Genomic DNA, 18450 nt, shown 5'->3' with positions numbered 1-18450 from the left:
CCTCAGTCATCCAGAAAAGCTCAGTGAGGGATTGTTTCTGCAAGATAAACATGTGTAGGGTTAGCTGGAGCAGTGTGCAGTAGTGAGGTCAGGGTAGGAGTGGGATAGGGAAATGGAAACCTGACTGCTCACAAGGCTGGGTGGATTTCAGGAAAGGTGTGTTGCTCTGGCAAAGATTCAGGCCATGTGAAATGGGATGCCAGAGGGAAAAGTATGGGGCTGCTGTCCCAGCCAGCTTCCCCCTTGTGAGTATAGGCCATGTTTACCACTGTTTTGCCTTATCTGGAAAACACCACCTCCAGCTGTTGCCCTGAAGTCTTCTCAGCTGAGAAGGACTAGTAAAGGTGGGAGCAAACACATTTCATGTAAGCAGTGATCCTTGAAACACTGCAGGCTGGTTCTACCAAGAAATTTCGCCTTCCTTGCAGCTCATGGACATAATTCCCTTTACCTCATCCCTCAGCCAGCCCTGAATGCCCTGAGGCTGTGACCCAGGTGTATAGAGAGAGACTGGCTGGTGGGAGTGCTGCTTTGACACCTGGGTCATGGTGAAGTGCCAGTGACTCAAGGAGGTCATGATCAGGTTCAGAGAGGAGAGAACCTACTATTCAGAGGAAACTGGTTGCAGAAGCTATCAGGGGCTGGTTTTTCCTTTGATAACACTTCTGTAGAACTAAGGCAATGAACGTCATTCATTCAGTCATTTGCAAATAATCGACCTAAAGTAAACCATCCCCCGCTACTTCAGGTGCAGACAACTTCCAGGTCCTGGCTGGGTGGGGGATTTCCTGTCTGCATTTGGTTTGTACCTTTTCCAAGGCTTGTGGTTTGCTGGTTTGTGCCTGCCATTAACACCTGCTGTGTGTTAACTCAGTTTGAATTTTACGACCTGAGGAGTGAGGCCTGACTTCTGCAACTGGCACAATCCATCCTGGCAGCTGAGTCTGTGCCTCCTTCTGTTTGCCATGAGCCAGAGGGTTTGCTCAGTTTTGTTTTCCCAGATATTACCTTGGTAGAATAGAAATGGAAACCAAATAGAAAGAAAGGAGCAACACTGGAGCAGCTTCCCAGCTGCCTCTGTTCTGCCAAGGGCTGTACATTCTCCTGCAGAGCTTGTCTTTGCCCACTTGATCTCCTGGTTTGAAATCTTTTGCGAGAGAAGCTGTCTGAAAAGGGGATTTCTCTCCCTCTGTTTCTTTTCTGAGGATTCTAGGACTTAGGGGTTTCTTTGGGGCCTAGACAGATGCAAGACATACATGCATTCGTGGGTATCTGTCTGGGAAACCACAGACAGATGCAGGGAGAAACAGGGTAGGCTCCTTCCTTCCAGGCAGCTCTGTGGCCTCTGGCAGGTCATGGGCACTGGATGTGAGCAGGCAGTTGAGAGAGGCCCCCGGAGCTTCAGCCAGCTCATGTACATTGCTGAATGCAGCAGGCACTTGGAAGCACATCTTTGCCAGCATCCTCCAAGGAAGGCACTGCTGCTTTCCACTGCAGGCAGAGGGGACTGGACCTAAGTAGTGGCTTTGGGGAAAAGCAGGGATCCTCTGTGCAGATCCTGGAATCACACTGGCTTATAGCTGCTGCCAGACCTGTCGTCTTCTCAGACATGCTGTATCATCCATCCTGTTATCCTGACACTTCGTTTGGGACATTTTTCAGGGAAATATAGCAGCAAACCTTGAAGTAACTCCTGAGACAGAGTGTACCTGGGAAGCAACTGTTTTGACTAATGTCCTCTTGCATACCATGAAGCAATAGGGAAGAAAGAATAACAGTCACGTTATCTGCTCAATCAGGAGTCGGCATTAACCTCTGATGAGACGCTGGGAATGTCACCAGGGACGTTCAAACAGTGGATGAGGCTGAAGATTACTATAGCCAGTCCCATTGTAAGAGCTTCATTCCAAGAACAGGGGGAAATTTCTCACTTGGTTTTTTCCACTGTCTGTTGGGGTCAGAGCAGGAGGTTTCTGGAGCAAAGGGCGGACATGACTCAAGTGCACATGAAACTTTGCTGGGAAAATGTCTCAAGTCCCACAGTATTGACATCAGAGCACTTCACCCAGAGCAGCAGCACTCATCTTTAGGTGGCCAGGTCAGTGATTGTAGGGATGATGCAACCAGCCCCTGAGCACACATCTAGTGCTCAGCTTTGGGCGAAGGGTATCTGACACAGCTGTCCAGACACTACTACAGGACTTGCAGAGCACACAGTAAATGAGGGCAAGTGGCAGCCCATGTAGCTGCTTCCCACACACGTGTGTGTGTGTCCAAAGGGCAGTGGGGTAACCCAGGACTGATACCAGTGATGCTATTGTGTGCCATCCCTCAGCCTGACACCTTGGGCTGTGTGATGCTGAAGCTAGTGTACATCAGCTACAGAGGAGTGAGTACCTGCACCTGAGGTTGCTCAGAGTAGGAGCTTTGTATCAGTTGCCCAACCATCACCCCCTTCCTTCCCAGTGAAGCACATAGCATGCAAAGTAAAATCAGCTCCAGACAGCTGATGGCAAGTTGAGTGTAGGTGTCTGAGAGCTTTTACAAAAAAACAACAGAGAAAGTTTATCCTTATCCAAGTGGATTTCCTGGAGGAATGAATGAGCCTGGCATGTTTCCACTCTACCTTTGCCTATGGCTGTACATCTGGGCAGGCTAACACAACCTCATCCATTTCTAGTGAGAAAGGAACAGTTGCTCTTACAAGTACTCTGTTAGAGCCTGCTCTGTCCTCACCTCTGCTGTACCAGCCCTTGTGTACCCTCCAGGGCAGCTACATGGGAAGGAGCAGGTGAAACTAACCTGGATGGAGAGCATCTAGCTGCTGTCACCTTGCTGTGCCATACCCTCTGTCTTTGCTTGCTCCTCTGTGCCAAAACCCACTGCCTCCTACCACAAGCAGCTCCAGTAAGTCAGACTCTTGGCACCCCCCATAATCCTGTGCTCACTCGTGGCTGTGACAGGCTGGAGAAGCCCTTTGACCATTAACCAGGCATCCTAAAAGGTGTTCTCTTCTCAAGCCACCTCAGAAAATGTTTGTCCCTTGTTTCAGGTAAATGGTGCCCTCACACTGAGCCAGCTGCTAAAACTATTTTAGGTTGAGAATTGCTAGACTTAAGCAGCAGGAGAGTAAATTATATTGTAGCTGTTTGCCTTTAGCTCTGTTTAAAACCCAAAGCAACCATTTATTTAGCTTGGAAACCCTTCAACTCGCGTAACCTCTGCAGTCGCAGTGCTTGGGCTCCAGCCTGCAGGGCTAGCTGGGCTCGGTCCATCCGTGGGTACACCGTGACCTCTGGTGGCCACACTCCAGCCCGGCGAGCATCGGGACCTCTGGCAGCAAAGTGATCGCCAGATCACTGTGGTATTCATTCCCGGATGGATATGGAACCATGCCAAAGGATAAGCAAGGGCTAAATAATCACCTCGCCAGCTTTCTCCTTCCCAGCCACACAGATGTCCTCCTGAGCCACAAGGAGAAGAATGCAGCCTGCACCAAACCCACTGGCCCTTTATCAACATTTTGGGGTCTGAAAAGGTGCAAATGAGTCAGGGGTCCCCCAGGAGGGCATATGGAGACTCAATTTATGACTTTGTGCCATCATTGCCCAACTTGCTGTGTCCTGGCAGGTGATGTGAAGGCAACATTCGGCTGCACTTTGGTCTCAGTTTGGACTGAATGTTGTAGGCATTCAGCAGCGAGAATCTCTTACCAAATGAGAGGCAGGAAGGCTTGTAACTAGTAGCTTAAATAGTCTAATTAGCTAACAGCTTTAACTATGTAGACTAATAATAGTACATTACTAGGACTATTAATGTACAATTGTATTGCACTACTGTACTTTTTTGTACAATTGTACAAATTGTACTAGTAATGTACTAATGTCTTGCATTGTATAAGATGTATAAAATTAACATTTTAAATTGTACTATTAATGGGCTACTAATAGTACAGTAATATGTTCTTGTAGTACATAAACTATTAAACCAATGTGTCTCAGGACTCCCCTAATTAGTGGGGATGCCTCATTTCTCCTGTTCTTTGAACCTTATGCGTGTCTGGGGGATAAACTCTTTACCCAGTGAAATGTCCAAACCCAGGGTGGTTTTACAGGTGTAAGCACACCCCACGGAGGGAGTCTGTAGAGATTTTCATGGTGACACTTCCAGACACAGCCAGGGACTTGCACGAAAGTCAGAGTGTCTTCCCCTGCCTAAGTGGAGATGCAGCAACAGAAGAGTCAGAAATGGCTTATTCCTGTAGCATGGACCTGATGTGAACTGTGCTTGGTGGCAGCCCTGGGAGCTGGGAGGCACATCTCTCCCCAGTCTGTCACGTAGCCTGGACACCCTGGGTCAGCACAGAGATACTGATCTGGCTGCTGACATGGCTGGGGGAGGTCCCAGCTGCCCTGTGCATCAGGTCTCACCAGCAATCAGGGCCAATTCATTTATCTTGGTGTCCTGGGGCTGGTCTGAGGCCCCTCTGTAACACTAACCCTGGAGCTTTCTCAAGGATCTTCCCTGCTTAAAGGCACCAGCCTGAAGAGCAATGTCTCTTCTTGACTGGCACTAGTATCTGCCTCCAATCAGGCTGTCTGCCCTGGGATTTGTTACAGTGCTTCTGGTGAGACACGTGCTGCTGCCAGCAGCAATGACTGCTGACTGTCCCCTCTCTGCCCGGCAGTGACAGTCTCAGCCTCCAGGCATAACACTGTGCACCAATGGTATTTTCAGCCTTGGCCTGGCCTTTACATTAGCCTCAGGATTCAAAGCCATTGCATCACCCTTTGCTCCCAGTAGGATGTCCTTTACCAAGAACAGTATCCTAAGGTTATTGGAAAGCCATTGCATCACCCTTTGCTCCCACTAGGATGTCCTTTACCAAGAACAGTGTCCTAAGGTTATTGATTTCTTATATAAGTGCTAGGAAGTGATCAGAGGCTTGTCCAGACCCAGTTCTTGCTTCTGAAATGTCGTTTCAAATTAGTGTCGTTCTGGCCCTGCTTCATGGGGCAAAGGAGCAGGATATGTACAGTAAGACCAACAGCCTGCACAACAGGACTGTAGAACTAGCAGAGAGCAGTTTGTAAGCATCACAACTACCCATCTAGTGACCTCCACAGAGAGGGCCCATGGGCTTCCAAGAATCACTTCAGCTGGGTCATGCCAGGTGAGCTGGCCAGAGACTCGAGCTGTGGGTGCCACTGCCCGACACCCGTTTCTGCAAGGGGCACTGGTGAGGCTGGTTCAGGCACGAGTGCCACGCAGGTGTGAGTTAGGAACGTGCCAAAAGGTGGAACAAAGAAATAAGCAGCACGACAGAGTCCCACCTTAAATAGCAACTGAGAGGGACAATGAGCAAATAAGGACTCTGCTGCACTTCTCTTTGCACAACCAAGTTGTGCTACAGAAACTAAGTGCACAACTTGGCCAGCCACGGGGACTTTGCTCTTTTTTGATAACAATTGTCCTTTTGCAGCTGCTGTCCTTTTTCTCATGAATGCGCAAGGCTGGGGTAACCCAGTCAGCATTCTGTTAAACGTAGAGATGCTGCTTGGTGAACACTTGGACACTTAGGAGGAACAGGAGAAAAGGTCCTGGTACTCCTCCAGGTCTCTTGGGGGCTGAGTGAGAACTCCCCTGTGGGACAGCAGCAAACCTGGCTCATGGGAAGGACTGTCTCAGTGACAGAGCAAGGTGGCCAGGGGAGCACACACAGGCCAGGAGTTTGATTGCTTGGCAACCAATATCCCCCCTCAATCAATCAGTCTACACTCTCTCCTCATTCAAATTCCTGTAGCTTAAAGAAAGGGACAGTCTTTCTAGTAAAGTATCTTGAACAAAACAGATGTCTTAGGCTTGTACACACTGCTGAACACTTCGGTTTGATTTTATTTTCTAGGAAGACCTTCACCCAAAGAGGATTTAGCAGCTTTTGAGCTCACAGGCAGAGGCTGAGTAACACATTTTGCTTCCCTGCAATCTGTATTTTGCAAACAACTGATCCAGAACATAGTGTAGCTCCTGTCTTAAAGAGATACCGGAGCCTTCCCATGTTGAGAGCAGGCAGCACGGGACCTTCCCTGGAAACCCTTCATGAACAGGTGTCCGTGAAGGGACCTGCACTGCCTGATCTGGTCATGGTGTGTAAGCCTCAGCTCTGGACTCCAGGCAGGGTGTGCTGTGTGCCACAAGCAAGCTAGAAATGTGTGATGGATTTACCTCCTTGCCGGCAACAGTTGCTTGGTTTGACAGAGACTCTGTGCAAGGGACCCAAACACTGTGCAGAGTGAGGAATGCCACCCTGCACTTACGATGTCTCAGTCATGATGAAAAGATGCCAAGGAATTAAGAATAAAGTTGATTTTCATGACACAGCCAAGAATGCAGCGACAAGAGTTCTGGGCGAAGGCCACGTTTGGCAGTAACAGTTATCCCCCAGACACGTCTGCTGCCAGCAGGAAAACAGACTGCTGGGATGGTGCAATGAAATAATCCACAGAACAGGTTTTCTAACTGGGAAAGGTGCTGTGAAGCAGCTTCTTTCCAACCTGTTTGTAACCAGTTTGTCTGTCTCCTGACCTTTCTACCCCACCTACTTATCTCTTCCTTCCCTTTTCAGACATTTTGAAGTGGCACCCAAATGGAAGAACTTCCCAACCATAACACTGCAGAGAAGAGCAACAAAAAATGGTGCAGCATCCCATGTTTCAGGAGGGGCAAGAGGTCCAGGTACATTCTGCTGCCAGATGAACAGCTCCTGAGGAGGATCAGGCCAGACTACCCACCACATGCCTTCTGCTTTCACATACTGTGTTTATGCTTATTTTTCAGGTAATTTCACTTTATCAATGCAAGTCCAAGGTTTATTTATTTCCTCCCATGTTCCTTTCTCCATTCCCCTTCCTCGTATACCTGGAGAGGCACACACCTGGGCCATGATTATGTACTGAAGAGCAACTTAAGAATCTATTCACTTCTGCCCACAGCATTTTCAGAGGCCTTGCAGGAAGGCTCTGAGGAAGCAATGAAGTAAAAACAGCTGGGGCAATGTACAAGGTGTGCAGAACAGACTGCAAGGTCACAGGTCACCCAGCAGGACACAGGGAGGGAGGAGCAGATGTGTCTGCTGGTCCAGCTCCACAGGACACATCAGCTTTCCATACACAATAAAGCCACCACTCCTCCTCCACTGTCACCTTCACTCACTCCTGAAGGATGCAATGCTTCCAGAGAAAAGTACTGCTCCATGGGACAGCTGACAGCAAAGGGGAAGAGGTTCATGCTGATAGAAGTAGGTCAGTCTGGTCCAAGCAGGGATGGGCAAACTGCCACCAGCTCCCCAGGGGTAGAGCTTTTATGTCTGTGTTTCTTTCCTGGTCTTCTTTACATTATCATTGGGGTAAGGAATGATTTTGGTTTTGAGAAAGGTTCAAGTCATTAAGCAGCTACTGAAGTCTGTGGTGTTCCAAAAAGGAACAACTGCACCAGCATCCCTCTACACTCATGTAGTAAGAGTATACTGCTTTCATGGACTAGAGTGGACTGGTGATAGAAACTCTTATGTGTATTAAAACAGTTTATTAAAACAGGAAATGAGAACTCAGATATAACTACTTTTATTACCAAAAATGAATCTGATGCATTTACTGTATTCAGTACTTTTCTTTTAAAATTTATCTTTTATTCACTCATCAAGAACCAATAAGTTATAGAAATCAGAGTAGTTTTCATTTCCTTACCCAAGTAGTCTACAAGATTTATACTTTGTTTTAATGCTGACTCAGTAGCACATTAGATCTTTACAAAGTGTGTACTGGGCTTAGTTTTCCATGTAGATTCTTCTCAGACAGGCTACTTGTCTTGCACAGATCTCCATGAAAACTCCTCCATGTTATTAGCAGAGCCTTGTGGTTCCCTGGAAGGTTCCAAGTGCATTGAGGTCAGGTGTCAAGGCACACCCCCACTGTGCAGGTCCACTGGCACCCCAAGGACCAGCCCCCAGGCTGGCAGTGCCACCCGAACCCTTCTGCCTCCCACTGCTCTGGAGAGGAAGCCACCAGCTACCCCAAAGCTCCCTGATGAAGGCAGGGGCAATGATTCCATGTGACAGATGTTAAACCAAATACTCTTGAATTTAATTATGCTAAGAGCTGCAGAAGGTTAAAACCATAGACAAATGCACAGAACTGTCAATGACAATGAACCAAGGTGGCAACATTGTCATCCTCCTGCTTTAAACAGTGTCTAAAGCAACTTCTAAACAAGTACAACTTGGGTTATTCATGTAGAACTGAAACCAATTTCTGTTTGCTTCACCTAGCATGAAGGGTTTTCCAGCACTTTGGGAACTTGGAACTAGGCCCATGGTTGCCTTTTTCCCATCTGCTTCTCATGAGCAGGTGTTCTGTTTTGCATACCAGTAATAGGTTTTCCCCCAATAACAATGCAATCTAGTTTTCATGGTAACACACAAGCATTCTAGTCTTGCTCCTCTTCATCTCCATCCTCATCTTCATCCCCCTGATCTCCAGATTCAATATCATCTTCATCTTCAACCTGAAATCAATACAAGACCTGCTATGAGCAGTAACATCCCTTACTCTGATCCAACCTTGTGAAGGCAAGACAAATGCTGAGGGAGTGCAAGTGAGCTTAAAGCTATGCTATAGTTATCATGCCAGATCAATCAGTGCTTAATAAAGGCAAATTGGCATCTTGTAGTGTCACAGCTTTTTACTTCTCCCTAGGGATGGCTGACTACTGGGGGCAACAGGCAGCGCTCATCTTGTATTGCTGGCTGCCAAAGTAAGCTGAGAAAGGAATTCTGGTAGATTTAAGAGCCCTCTGTAGAAAGGGGCCTTAGACCCTTAGAGCATCAACTCCTGCCAGACCCAGGCTGCTCACACCCAACTCCTCCCCAGTCCCATTCCTTGGCTTACCGGTACACCGAGGTCCTTCAGCTTGATCTTCAGTGCAGAAAGCTTCTGGTCCTGGTCAGCCAAGAGCACCAGAAGATCATCCTGTTCCTTCTTGGATTCTGCAACTTCCTGCTGCAGTTTGCTTTTCTCATCTTGCAAGATGGCAACTGTACTACTGGTTGAGTCAAGGTGCTGCTGCAGTGATGCTTTTTCCTCAGAAAGAGCTTTGACTTCACTCTGGCAATGGAAAAACCCCACACTAAATTACACCATAAGCACAGTAATGTCTGAAGCTCTGATTTCCTACCAATTCCATACACTAGCCCTAACAGCTCTAACCCACCAAGTGCCCTGTGGTGCTCCTGCACTTTTTCATCCAAACAATTATCCAACTTGCAGTAAAGTGGGACCAAGTCTTCAACAGTGGCTATCTTCCTCTGCAAACTGGACTGGTCCATGTCAGAGTAAAGCCATTTTCTAGACTGTCTTTCTCAACTCTTAAAGGCAGACAATGCCTACATTTCCCAAGTGAAAAATGAAGGAGACACATCCAGCTTCTCCTACATAGTCTGAAACACTTAAGATGGTGAGGAAATAAGCCACTTTCATCTCAAGCCTTTGCTGTTGTAGAAGCCCTCCTCGCTGAAGGCTGAGTATCAAGTGGCTACGGTTGATGTTTACCCACTACCAACCTTCAGTTCTTTGATTTCCTGCTCCAGTCGTCCCTCCAATTCCAAGCTGGTTGCTGCTGTTGCCCCACTGTCTCCCAGCACTGGATCTGCAGTTGTACTCTGTGGATAAGCAATTCACTGTCAGTGCCTCACACACAAAGACAACAAGCTGAGACATTGCACAGTCAGTTGGAGAATTTCAAAGCACTTTCTTTTTACAGCACAACCATGGTATGATTGTTACATACATCATGTGCTGCAAGGCATCAGCAAACAGATCTGTGCTTCATGGAATCTCCATGAACCTGTATCCACATGTACACCAAAAAGAGAACACAAGGTGCAACTGTATTTCATAGGAGCTGTACCTTTTCTAGGCAGACCCTATTACAGACAACCCACCTTCACTCTGATGCTTCTCAAGTGCCACAGAAGTCCGTTCATTAGGCTAAAATAACAACAGTTTCACCCCAGCCAGCCCTGCCCAAAGTTATTATTCCAAAAATGTGGCAGCTGCCTTTCAGCTAAAACTGCCACACGGCACAAATTCAAGACCATTGCTTCTCCTGTTTCAGGCACAGCTCTGTGCAAAGGAGGCAGTCCATTGGGAGGTGGCCTGACAGCTGGTGGCAGCAAGGGACACTTGTACACTTCTCTGCCTCGTGAGCACACATAGCCAGCACATGTGCAATGGCATCTTCCATCAGAGCAGCTAAGAGCTTGGACAGCGGCAGTGCTCAAAGCCTTACTCTCACAGACCATCTGCACATCAAACACTTGTCCATTGTTCTTGTGGTCTGTGTTTCTGCAGCTTTACCTGTTAGCTCTGCTGTGCAAACATGTGCAATGTCTCCATACAACTTATTCAGTTCTGTAGTTCAAGGTTCACTTTCTAAAGCTGTTTGCTAGTTTTGAGGACACAATCCCATCTATTTAACTGTTCTGTGAGGCTTTACTTCCTAGAGAAGTGTAGCCAAAAAAAAACTCTGAAGCATTTGGAGGCCTGGACAGACAGATGCACCTACCATTTGCTATTCAGCTTTCCAATTAGTATCCCCAGCTGCCTGTAAGAATGTTGATCCCTCTCTGTACATGATATCACACAGTTGTGTCTCACCAAAGACTGTCTCCTTGAAGTAGGGTGCAAGTTAGAACACTGAATAGTTGTATTTGTGTAAAAATAGCAAGGACCAATGCCCTCACAGAGCACTAACCTGACTGGAAGACCCCTCTGTCCTCATGAGAGATTTGTCTAGGTAACTCATTACTTAAAACACTGTTGGAATCACTTCCTGATGAGTATTTCTGAAACAAGCTTGGTTTAGAACAGTAGCTACAGACAGCATAAGCAGGAAAGGAAGTCTTCAAGATTTAGTCCCCAGAGAGAAAAATCGACTTGTTCACTGGTACCATTACCTGTAGCTTTTGATTCTCCATCTGAAGTTTAGAGATTTCTGCAGCCTGTAGCTGTATCTGACTCCTGAGCATTTCCAGTTCCTTTGGAAAACAGAAACAAATCTTCAGAGTTCATTCAATAAAGCAAGGTATTCACATTCCATTTTTCTGACCTTAAATGCTACCAGACTGGCTGCTTCATCCTAGCAGATGTGAGAGGAAAGCTGCCCCTCTCTCAATGGGAGCACGGCAACCATTTCTCTAGCAGACCAAACTAGACAGCAGCATGCCCCAATTTCCACCCTGCTCTTACAAACCCTTTTCTGTGGAATGCCCATCCAAGGCACTCATCTGAGACTCATCATCTGTGCATTACTCTTTTTGGTGCAGAAACCCGTGAGGGCTTACTAATCCAAGCATCAGTAACTCTCTGCTGAGAGAACTCTGCCAGCTATTTTTTGAGCAACAGCTACCTTAAATGACTGAATCTGCAGCTCTTTAAACACTCGGTCTGTGCTGTACAATCTAATACCTGCAAACTTTCATATCAACACTTAATGATACATTTTGCCATAGGTAAACAGATTCTGCACATCCGAAGAGTCAGTCCAAGTGTCTTCTTTTGGCTCTAACCTGCTTAGCAAAACCCACCGGTGATTTTTTTGATGCATCACACTGATGCTCCCAGGTTAAGGGCATCACAAAGACACATCATTAAAACCAGCAACTTGTTCCTCCCTGAGGTCTGACAAAGCTCCCTTCCCATGCCTGGCTATCCCTGTCCACCCCAGCTTTGCTCAAACACCACAAGTTCACCTTCTGTAGATCATTACTGTGCTCCAAGCCACCAGATTTGCTGGTCTCTGAAGACTGCTCTGTTGTTCCCATTTCCAACTGGGAAGACTTCTGTAACAACAACAAGAAAATCAGCCTCAGAACTAAAAATCTAAATATAGTCATCTTGTCAGAAGGCAGCAAACTATGCTTGCATGATCAAAGCTGCCAGCAGAGGAGGTGCAAACAGGCTAAGAAATGCACATCAAAGCTCTCTGATTACACGAGAGCAGCTGGATGGTCTCCTCTAAGGTGGGTGCAAAAGCCTCTTCCACCAGTGCAAACGCAGGAGACATTCTGCACCAAACAGAAGCAGTGTATGTCACCCTGCACTGTGACAGCCAGGCCACCAGCAATATGTCTCAGGCTCCTGGGACATTTCCATCATTTCTTCCCACCCAAACCATGCTAAAAAGCATTTAATCTACATCTGCAAATTCCTCATGGCAACAGATGAGGCTCTGCTCAAGCCACCTCTCACCACATTCCCTATTTCCAGCATGCCATCAGTCAGGATGGCTTGGCTGCCACCGTCATGAGGATGTGCACAGCTTAGGGCAAGCAACATCTGAAACCAGGAACTGGCAGCTGAGACAGCACTTACCAACTGTTCTATCACAGAATCCTTCTCCCTTAGCTGCCCTTGCAGCAGCTCATGCTTGCTTTTCCATTCTTCCAACTCCTCTCTCAACTTGCTCACTTCTTCTGTCTGGATACCATTCATCTGAAACGTGTCACTGTGGGAGTTATGGTGCTGGGAGTCCTTTCCTGAAGGGCAAGAGTTGATAGCAAAGGTCAAACGTAATTTTCAAGTTAGCTTCAAATACACCAATTCAAGCACTTACTGTCTGTCCCCCTCTTGCCCTGCAGGGCAATACAACCCATGCTAACTCAAGCAGGGTACTTAAGAATCCTCTAAATAAAGTAATAATTAAAAAACATTCAATTCCAAGCTCTAATTTGCCACTTCTACAGGTATATGTGCTGCATGCTGCTTCAGTCATTCAGCTCATCCAAACTAAGGTCATAGACCAATTGCTCTAGACAGGAAGGAGAATTGTTTCCTTACATTTCTCAGTCACAACTCATTGTGAAGACAGAGTTGCTTTTTGAAATCATGCCATATCCAGCTAATGAGGCACCTTGACCTTGGAGTAACATTGATATCCTGCCCTGACTTAAGCATTAAATCAGCAGTCTCTCTAGTGACAGTTACAGGCCTCATCTCACACATCTGCCATACCACCATTTCCCTAATCTGGGCTTCCATTCCAGACCCAAACCCCAGCACAGCCCTGGGCTACCTGTTTGTGTTCTGAGCATGAACAGGCAGTGACTGGCTTGGATTAACTTGAACTGAGGCAGAGGCAGCCTGTCCCAGCAGCTCCCTGGTAGCCAGCAGTTCCCCAGCAAGCACGAGCCCTTACAGCCCACAAAGCTGTCTGCTGCAGCTCTTGAAATCACTTTGCACAAGCAAGATGACCCTGCATTATCCCTGCTGAAGCCTACCTAGCTGTACTTTGAGGAGATTGTACTGGTCCTTGTGCTGTTGGATCTGTGACACTTGCTGTGTCACTGTTGCCTGGAGCTGCTCATTTTGAGATGTTAAAGTGTTAACTCGTTGTTTTAGCTCTTCAAGCTCCTGGTCCTGCAGAAGGAAAAAAGGCACAGAGACTAGGAACACTTTTGAACAGAATTCTGTCAGGAAAGTGAATGAAGACAAAGAAACCTGAACTCCACCATTACACACTACTGGTTAGTGCCCCCTGGGACAGGAAAAGAACTGGAGAGTATTCTAAGCACTGACATTTCAGCTGACCCAGAACCTGGCATCAGTGTTTTCAGAAGTGTTTCTGCATTGCTTTGTTGCCTGTTACTTGCTTTGGGACATGGGGTATCAGACTGCACTGTGGTGTCTCTGAAAAGCCAGAACAAAAAAGACATCTGGAAGCACATGCACAGGGTAACTTCCTCTTACCTGCTCTCTGATGACCTTCTTGTAGTGAGTCACTATGTTGTCATGCTGTTCCAATGTCTTCTTGACCTCCTCCTCCTTTTTATCTTCCTCACTGGACTTGTAAATGGCTTTACTGATGACACCTGTCAAAAACGGTTTCTGTCAACAGCCCAGGTCACATCTCTTTGTCCTTAAAGCAGTGTCACAGCCTCACAGTTTGAGTTTATGGCATTAGAAACTCAACCTGCATGTTAATGAGCAATTGTCACAAAAAGGTTTAATAGGAAATGGCAGTATTGTTATGGCAGTGTTTGCACACTTACTGCTTTCCTCAGGCTCAGTATAGCAAATGGGTGTTTGGAGTCCTTCCTGTCAGAAAAGGTGTGTTTTACTTGCACTATGGCTCCTTTACAGCTACTGCCCAAGAAGTGCCAGACTTGGGACTGAAAGGGCAACATGCAGATCAGACTGCTTGAGCAAACCCATCTTGACAGTTGGTGCTTTGAGGTTTTTTCCTTCTCTAGACTGATTTAAGTTGGGCAACATTAATAAACAGGACACCAGTTAGATGTTAAGGATGATGAAACCTGTGAAGGGCAAAACACCAAAGAAAGTGTCTCTCATTTCCTACCAGAGCATGAAATAGAGCATTTGTGGTTTTTCTTAGTAAATCAGGTAGAAACAGCCAATATCTGGACTGCATGTGGCCAGGAATCAAGCTTCTGTGACCATCCCACATGCTCAATACTGCAGTCTCCACATAAGCACAGGTAAACACACCTCTTGGCCAGTGTGGTAACTCACAGCATCTATTAAGAACCATTTCACCTAAGAATATCAAGTAATCCAGTTAGAATATTTTTACCACACACTTAACCTGCAGGCTTGGGTATGTGATCTCTCACAGCTATTACTGTAACCCTTCAGTATCATCACACTACTTGGGAGAGCATTACATTCACCACATTTGGTAGTTCAGCCATCAGTGCATCACAGAAACTAGAGAAATGAGCATAACATTTCACCTTCCAACTCCTTGACCAGCTTGGTAAATTCATGATCAAACATCATGTGGTCTGGGCTGGAGAAACTGGGCTGTGGTTTCTGAGCAGCTCTGGAATAAAGTTCATGTTTGCTAATGAAGCCAAGCTTCTCAACAAAGTTCTCCCTGCCAATCCTCTTCTCAATCAACTGCTTCAGCTTCTCTCTAAAAGGAAGAGTCAAATCAATCACAGTGCAACACAAGAAATGAACCCAGCCTTCCCTCAAGGTGGTTTCTGCAGTTCCAGCTCTTATTATCTGTCTCAAATCTTAACCACACTGCTCTGTCACATTTAAAAGGCTCCAAGCTTCTCAACAAAGTTCTCCCTGCCAATCCTCTTCTCAATCAACTGCTTCAGCTTCTCTCTAAAAGGAAGAGTCAAATCAATCACAGTGCAACACAAGAAATGAACCCAGCCTTCCCTCAAGGTGGTTTCTGCAGTTCCAGCTCTTATTATCTGTCTCAAATCTTAACCACACTGCTCTGTCACATTTAAAAGGCTCTTACACCACGTCCTTCACGTTTTTTTTTTGATGTTCCTACATCATACTTACTTCCTATAATTCTCAAGGGAGTTGTCATTGTAGTAGATGGAAATGCCAAGCAGAAGTGCACAGAGGCCTTGAACAAGCTGCTCCTCTTCTCCAAGGTTTTCAGCTATCTGCCCTGTGAGCTACAGCTCTTGTTAAGGATGTTGGAGATATTTCATTGTCACAACACATGCAAACACACTTCTCCCTGTACACATTCCCAATACAATTGTTTTCACTTGTAAATCCAGGCTGGACTAGGAAGTCGACAGAAGAGCTGATAAAAGCCTCACAAAGCCAACTCCTATCTTGAAGCACTTGGCTAATCAGTGGTTTCCCTGACATTTCTTTTTTCAGTAACTGCCTGTTTAACCCAAGAGATTAGCTGTTCCAAAACAGACTTTCAGTGCAGATAGGGTAATAAGTTTGGCCTTAAAAAACAAGCACAGAAAAAAGCTTTAACAGAAGTATGAAGCCTCTTGGGTGTAAACTTAATCCACACTCAAAATGTCTGGGGGCTTGTTACAATAACCATACACTTGGCTGGTGGACTGAGGTGGTTTTACACTGTACTTTGACATGTGCATCTTAGGGACAGCTCAGTGCACATGGAGGACTGGGAACAAAGGGCTGGTTCTTTCTCTTGGCCCCATGTGTTTCCTTAGATGCTGTGCAGAATCCCTGTAAACCCATCTGGACAAACACTTAACTTGAAAGTGAATAAGCCAAGTCATGTCTAAGCAAGGGATTCTACTCTGTGAGCAGGCCAAGGATACAAAAGGGACATTGGCTGGATTGTGAAGGAAGTGGGTGACAGCAATGGAGCAGTTGCTTAGCCAAGTGCAAAGCAACATCAGTAGTCCAACCCTGGTCTGTACTTTGCTGCCCTGAAAAGAAGAAAACTCCCATGGTTACTTTCCCACAGTGGAGACCTGAAACACAGAAACCAAGCTGTACTCAATCAGAACTCACCCACTTCCACCAAGTCATGGCTTGGAAAATAGCCACTTGTTAGAGATACTGAACACAGCTTTAGTGCTGGGATGGAACAAGGATTACACCACCCATATCCAACTGTTTTGAGAGCAAACCAGCAAGCAACAGATGTGAAACGTGACTCAAGGCACATTAGCACCAATGTAAAACCACAACAAATTAGTTCTGCATTTTTAATCTAAGGGTGACATGAAGGAACATACACACAACCCCTGTAAACAAGGAACAAGGGGTATATTTAGTGAGGTAAGGATTCCCTGGAAGAGATCATCACCAGGGCTAAATTGCCAGGTGTTCCTGCTATTTTTAATAAAGACAATACTGGACTGGCTTTCCATTCAGACCATGTGCACATTAAGCCAGCGAGAGTAATGTTAACTGCAGTGTTTTATTTTTGTGAACTACAGAAAATGAGTTTTCAATTGACTATGTTAATTTTATCTCTGCTGCAGGTGTCTGGACCCAGCCTCCATCTCTTCCAACAGTAAACATTCAGATGGCAACCAAGAGTGTTTCCTGCATGGAGAACTGAATTTCCCAGGAGCACCTAAAAAATCCTGTAAAGTAACTGAAAACTCCAGTCAATTGTTTAAGGCAAGATGATGTATATAGAACTGCTGGGATAGCTTCAAAATGGGCCAAGGAAATACACTGGAATGAGTGGTCACAGGGATCAAGATGGTGGAAGTATGCATCAACACAGAGAAAGAGACTGTGCTTTAGACACTGGACTTCATCCTTGCCTCTGATAACCCCTATGCTTTATACCTCAAGACTGTTTTTAGCTTCAGCTAAGCATTAAAGGAAAAATAAAGGCCTACAAGGTCTTAGATTAAGCCAGTTTGCCCATGGAAACAGCCAGTGAGCAGCAGCGTAGCACAAAGCTCTGCTGCGGCAGTCTGTCAACTACCCATTTGCCATTGTGGTCCACAGTACACCAGGACTTGAGTCTGGCAGCTCTGGAAGGAAACACAAAGCTCCAAAGAGAGAATGCCTTAAAGGACTTCCTTGTGAGGTGCTGTGATTTGCTGCAGTGTGCCACCAAATAAAACCATGTTCTTAAAGGAGAACAGAGATAACAGATATCGAGACTGTGGCACTCATCCCTAATGCTGCACACATAAGAAAAAGATTAAGAAGGGCCAGACACTCCCTGTCATCACCATGACCTCCAGACTGCCAAGCAACCCATGTCAGAGCAGCAGAGAACACAGCTATCAGCACCTGTCTCCCGTTTCATGGTGAGTACTGCACACCCTCAGAGCAATCTTTGCTTAGCCTTTGCTCTGGATTCATCTGCAGCTGTGCTGTGACCCTGCCATACTGTCCACGACCTGCATACAACACTTGCACATTTCCCTTCCCTTTCATTTACCAATACTGGTTCTTATTGTCCCAACACTACCAGCCAGGCCATATACCAGGCAATAATGCCTGTACCTGGCAGCACTGCCCTGCAGCACATGGCCACGCCTTGGGCTTTGAAGGACTGCGGGCAGAGCGTCCCTTACCTCATCGGAAACATGGAGTTTCTTTAGCCTGTGCGTCCCAGCACTTTCAGCACACCTTCTGTGCTGGAAGCAGCTGGAAGCCACACTTGCTCTCAAGCACTGTATGCTTTTCTGAGGTTAAATTAACACATTCTGCCTAATGAATTTCACAGTCCAAAACACTCCCTAAAAAATAACAGCTATTTTCTAGACCTACTCTTGACAGAAGGCAGCTCTCCATGGCTGCTACTCTACACTTCAGGGCTGGTAATAGCTCAACCCCACCCCTCGGGACAGTTGTGATCAATGGGGTAAGTAACACACACAATTCCACAGCAGCAGTATTTCAGAGTTCTTTTTTTCCACCACCAATAGCCAACTTAGCAAGGCTTTAAGTAGCAGCCTAGAAGTCAAATGAGTCTTCAGAGTCATGTGCTAGCAATGAGATCCCCACTATTCACAACCAGTAGAGCCAAGGTTAAAGTTTCTGCTGCTAAGTAGAACATACAAAGTGGCTGGAAGGCTGGTTAAACAGTTTTTAGCCATCAAGACATCAGCAGCATGTTCCCACTTCAGAGGGTGCCTGCTCTTTGCTACAGGCCAGTCAGAAA

General features: G+C 46.3%; 1 protein-coding gene across 1 annotated transcript in view; it reads right to left on the bottom strand.

Annotated features, from left to right (window-relative positions):
- Window positions 1-8484: 8484 nt before the first annotated feature.
- Window positions 8485-18450, bottom strand: part of USO1 (USO1 vesicle transport factor) — a gene marked incomplete at its 5' end in the record, with an annotated part of 25526 nt that continues 15560 nt past the window's right edge. The window contains 10 exon segments of the mRNA XM_009072185.1: window positions 8485-8562; window positions 8946-9161; window positions 9617-9715; window positions 11012-11092; window positions 12429-12592; window positions 13334-13472; window positions 13803-13924; window positions 14807-14988; window positions 15378-15496; window positions 16130-16240. Coding sequence (XP_009070433.1) covers window positions 8485-8562; window positions 8946-9161; window positions 9617-9715; window positions 11012-11092; window positions 12429-12592; window positions 13334-13472; window positions 13803-13924; window positions 14807-14988; window positions 15378-15496; window positions 16130-16240 — 1311 coding nt within the window.

Source organism: Acanthisitta chloris, unplaced genomic scaffold (assembly GCF_000695815.1).
Source record: "Acanthisitta chloris isolate BGI_N310 unplaced genomic scaffold, ASM69581v1 scaffold10463, whole genome shotgun sequence".
Taxonomy (NCBI): domain Eukaryota; kingdom Metazoa; phylum Chordata; class Aves; order Passeriformes; family Acanthisittidae; genus Acanthisitta; species Acanthisitta chloris.
The sequence above is the reverse complement of the archived record's forward strand: the minus strand, read 5'-3'. Positions and strand labels throughout refer to the sequence as shown.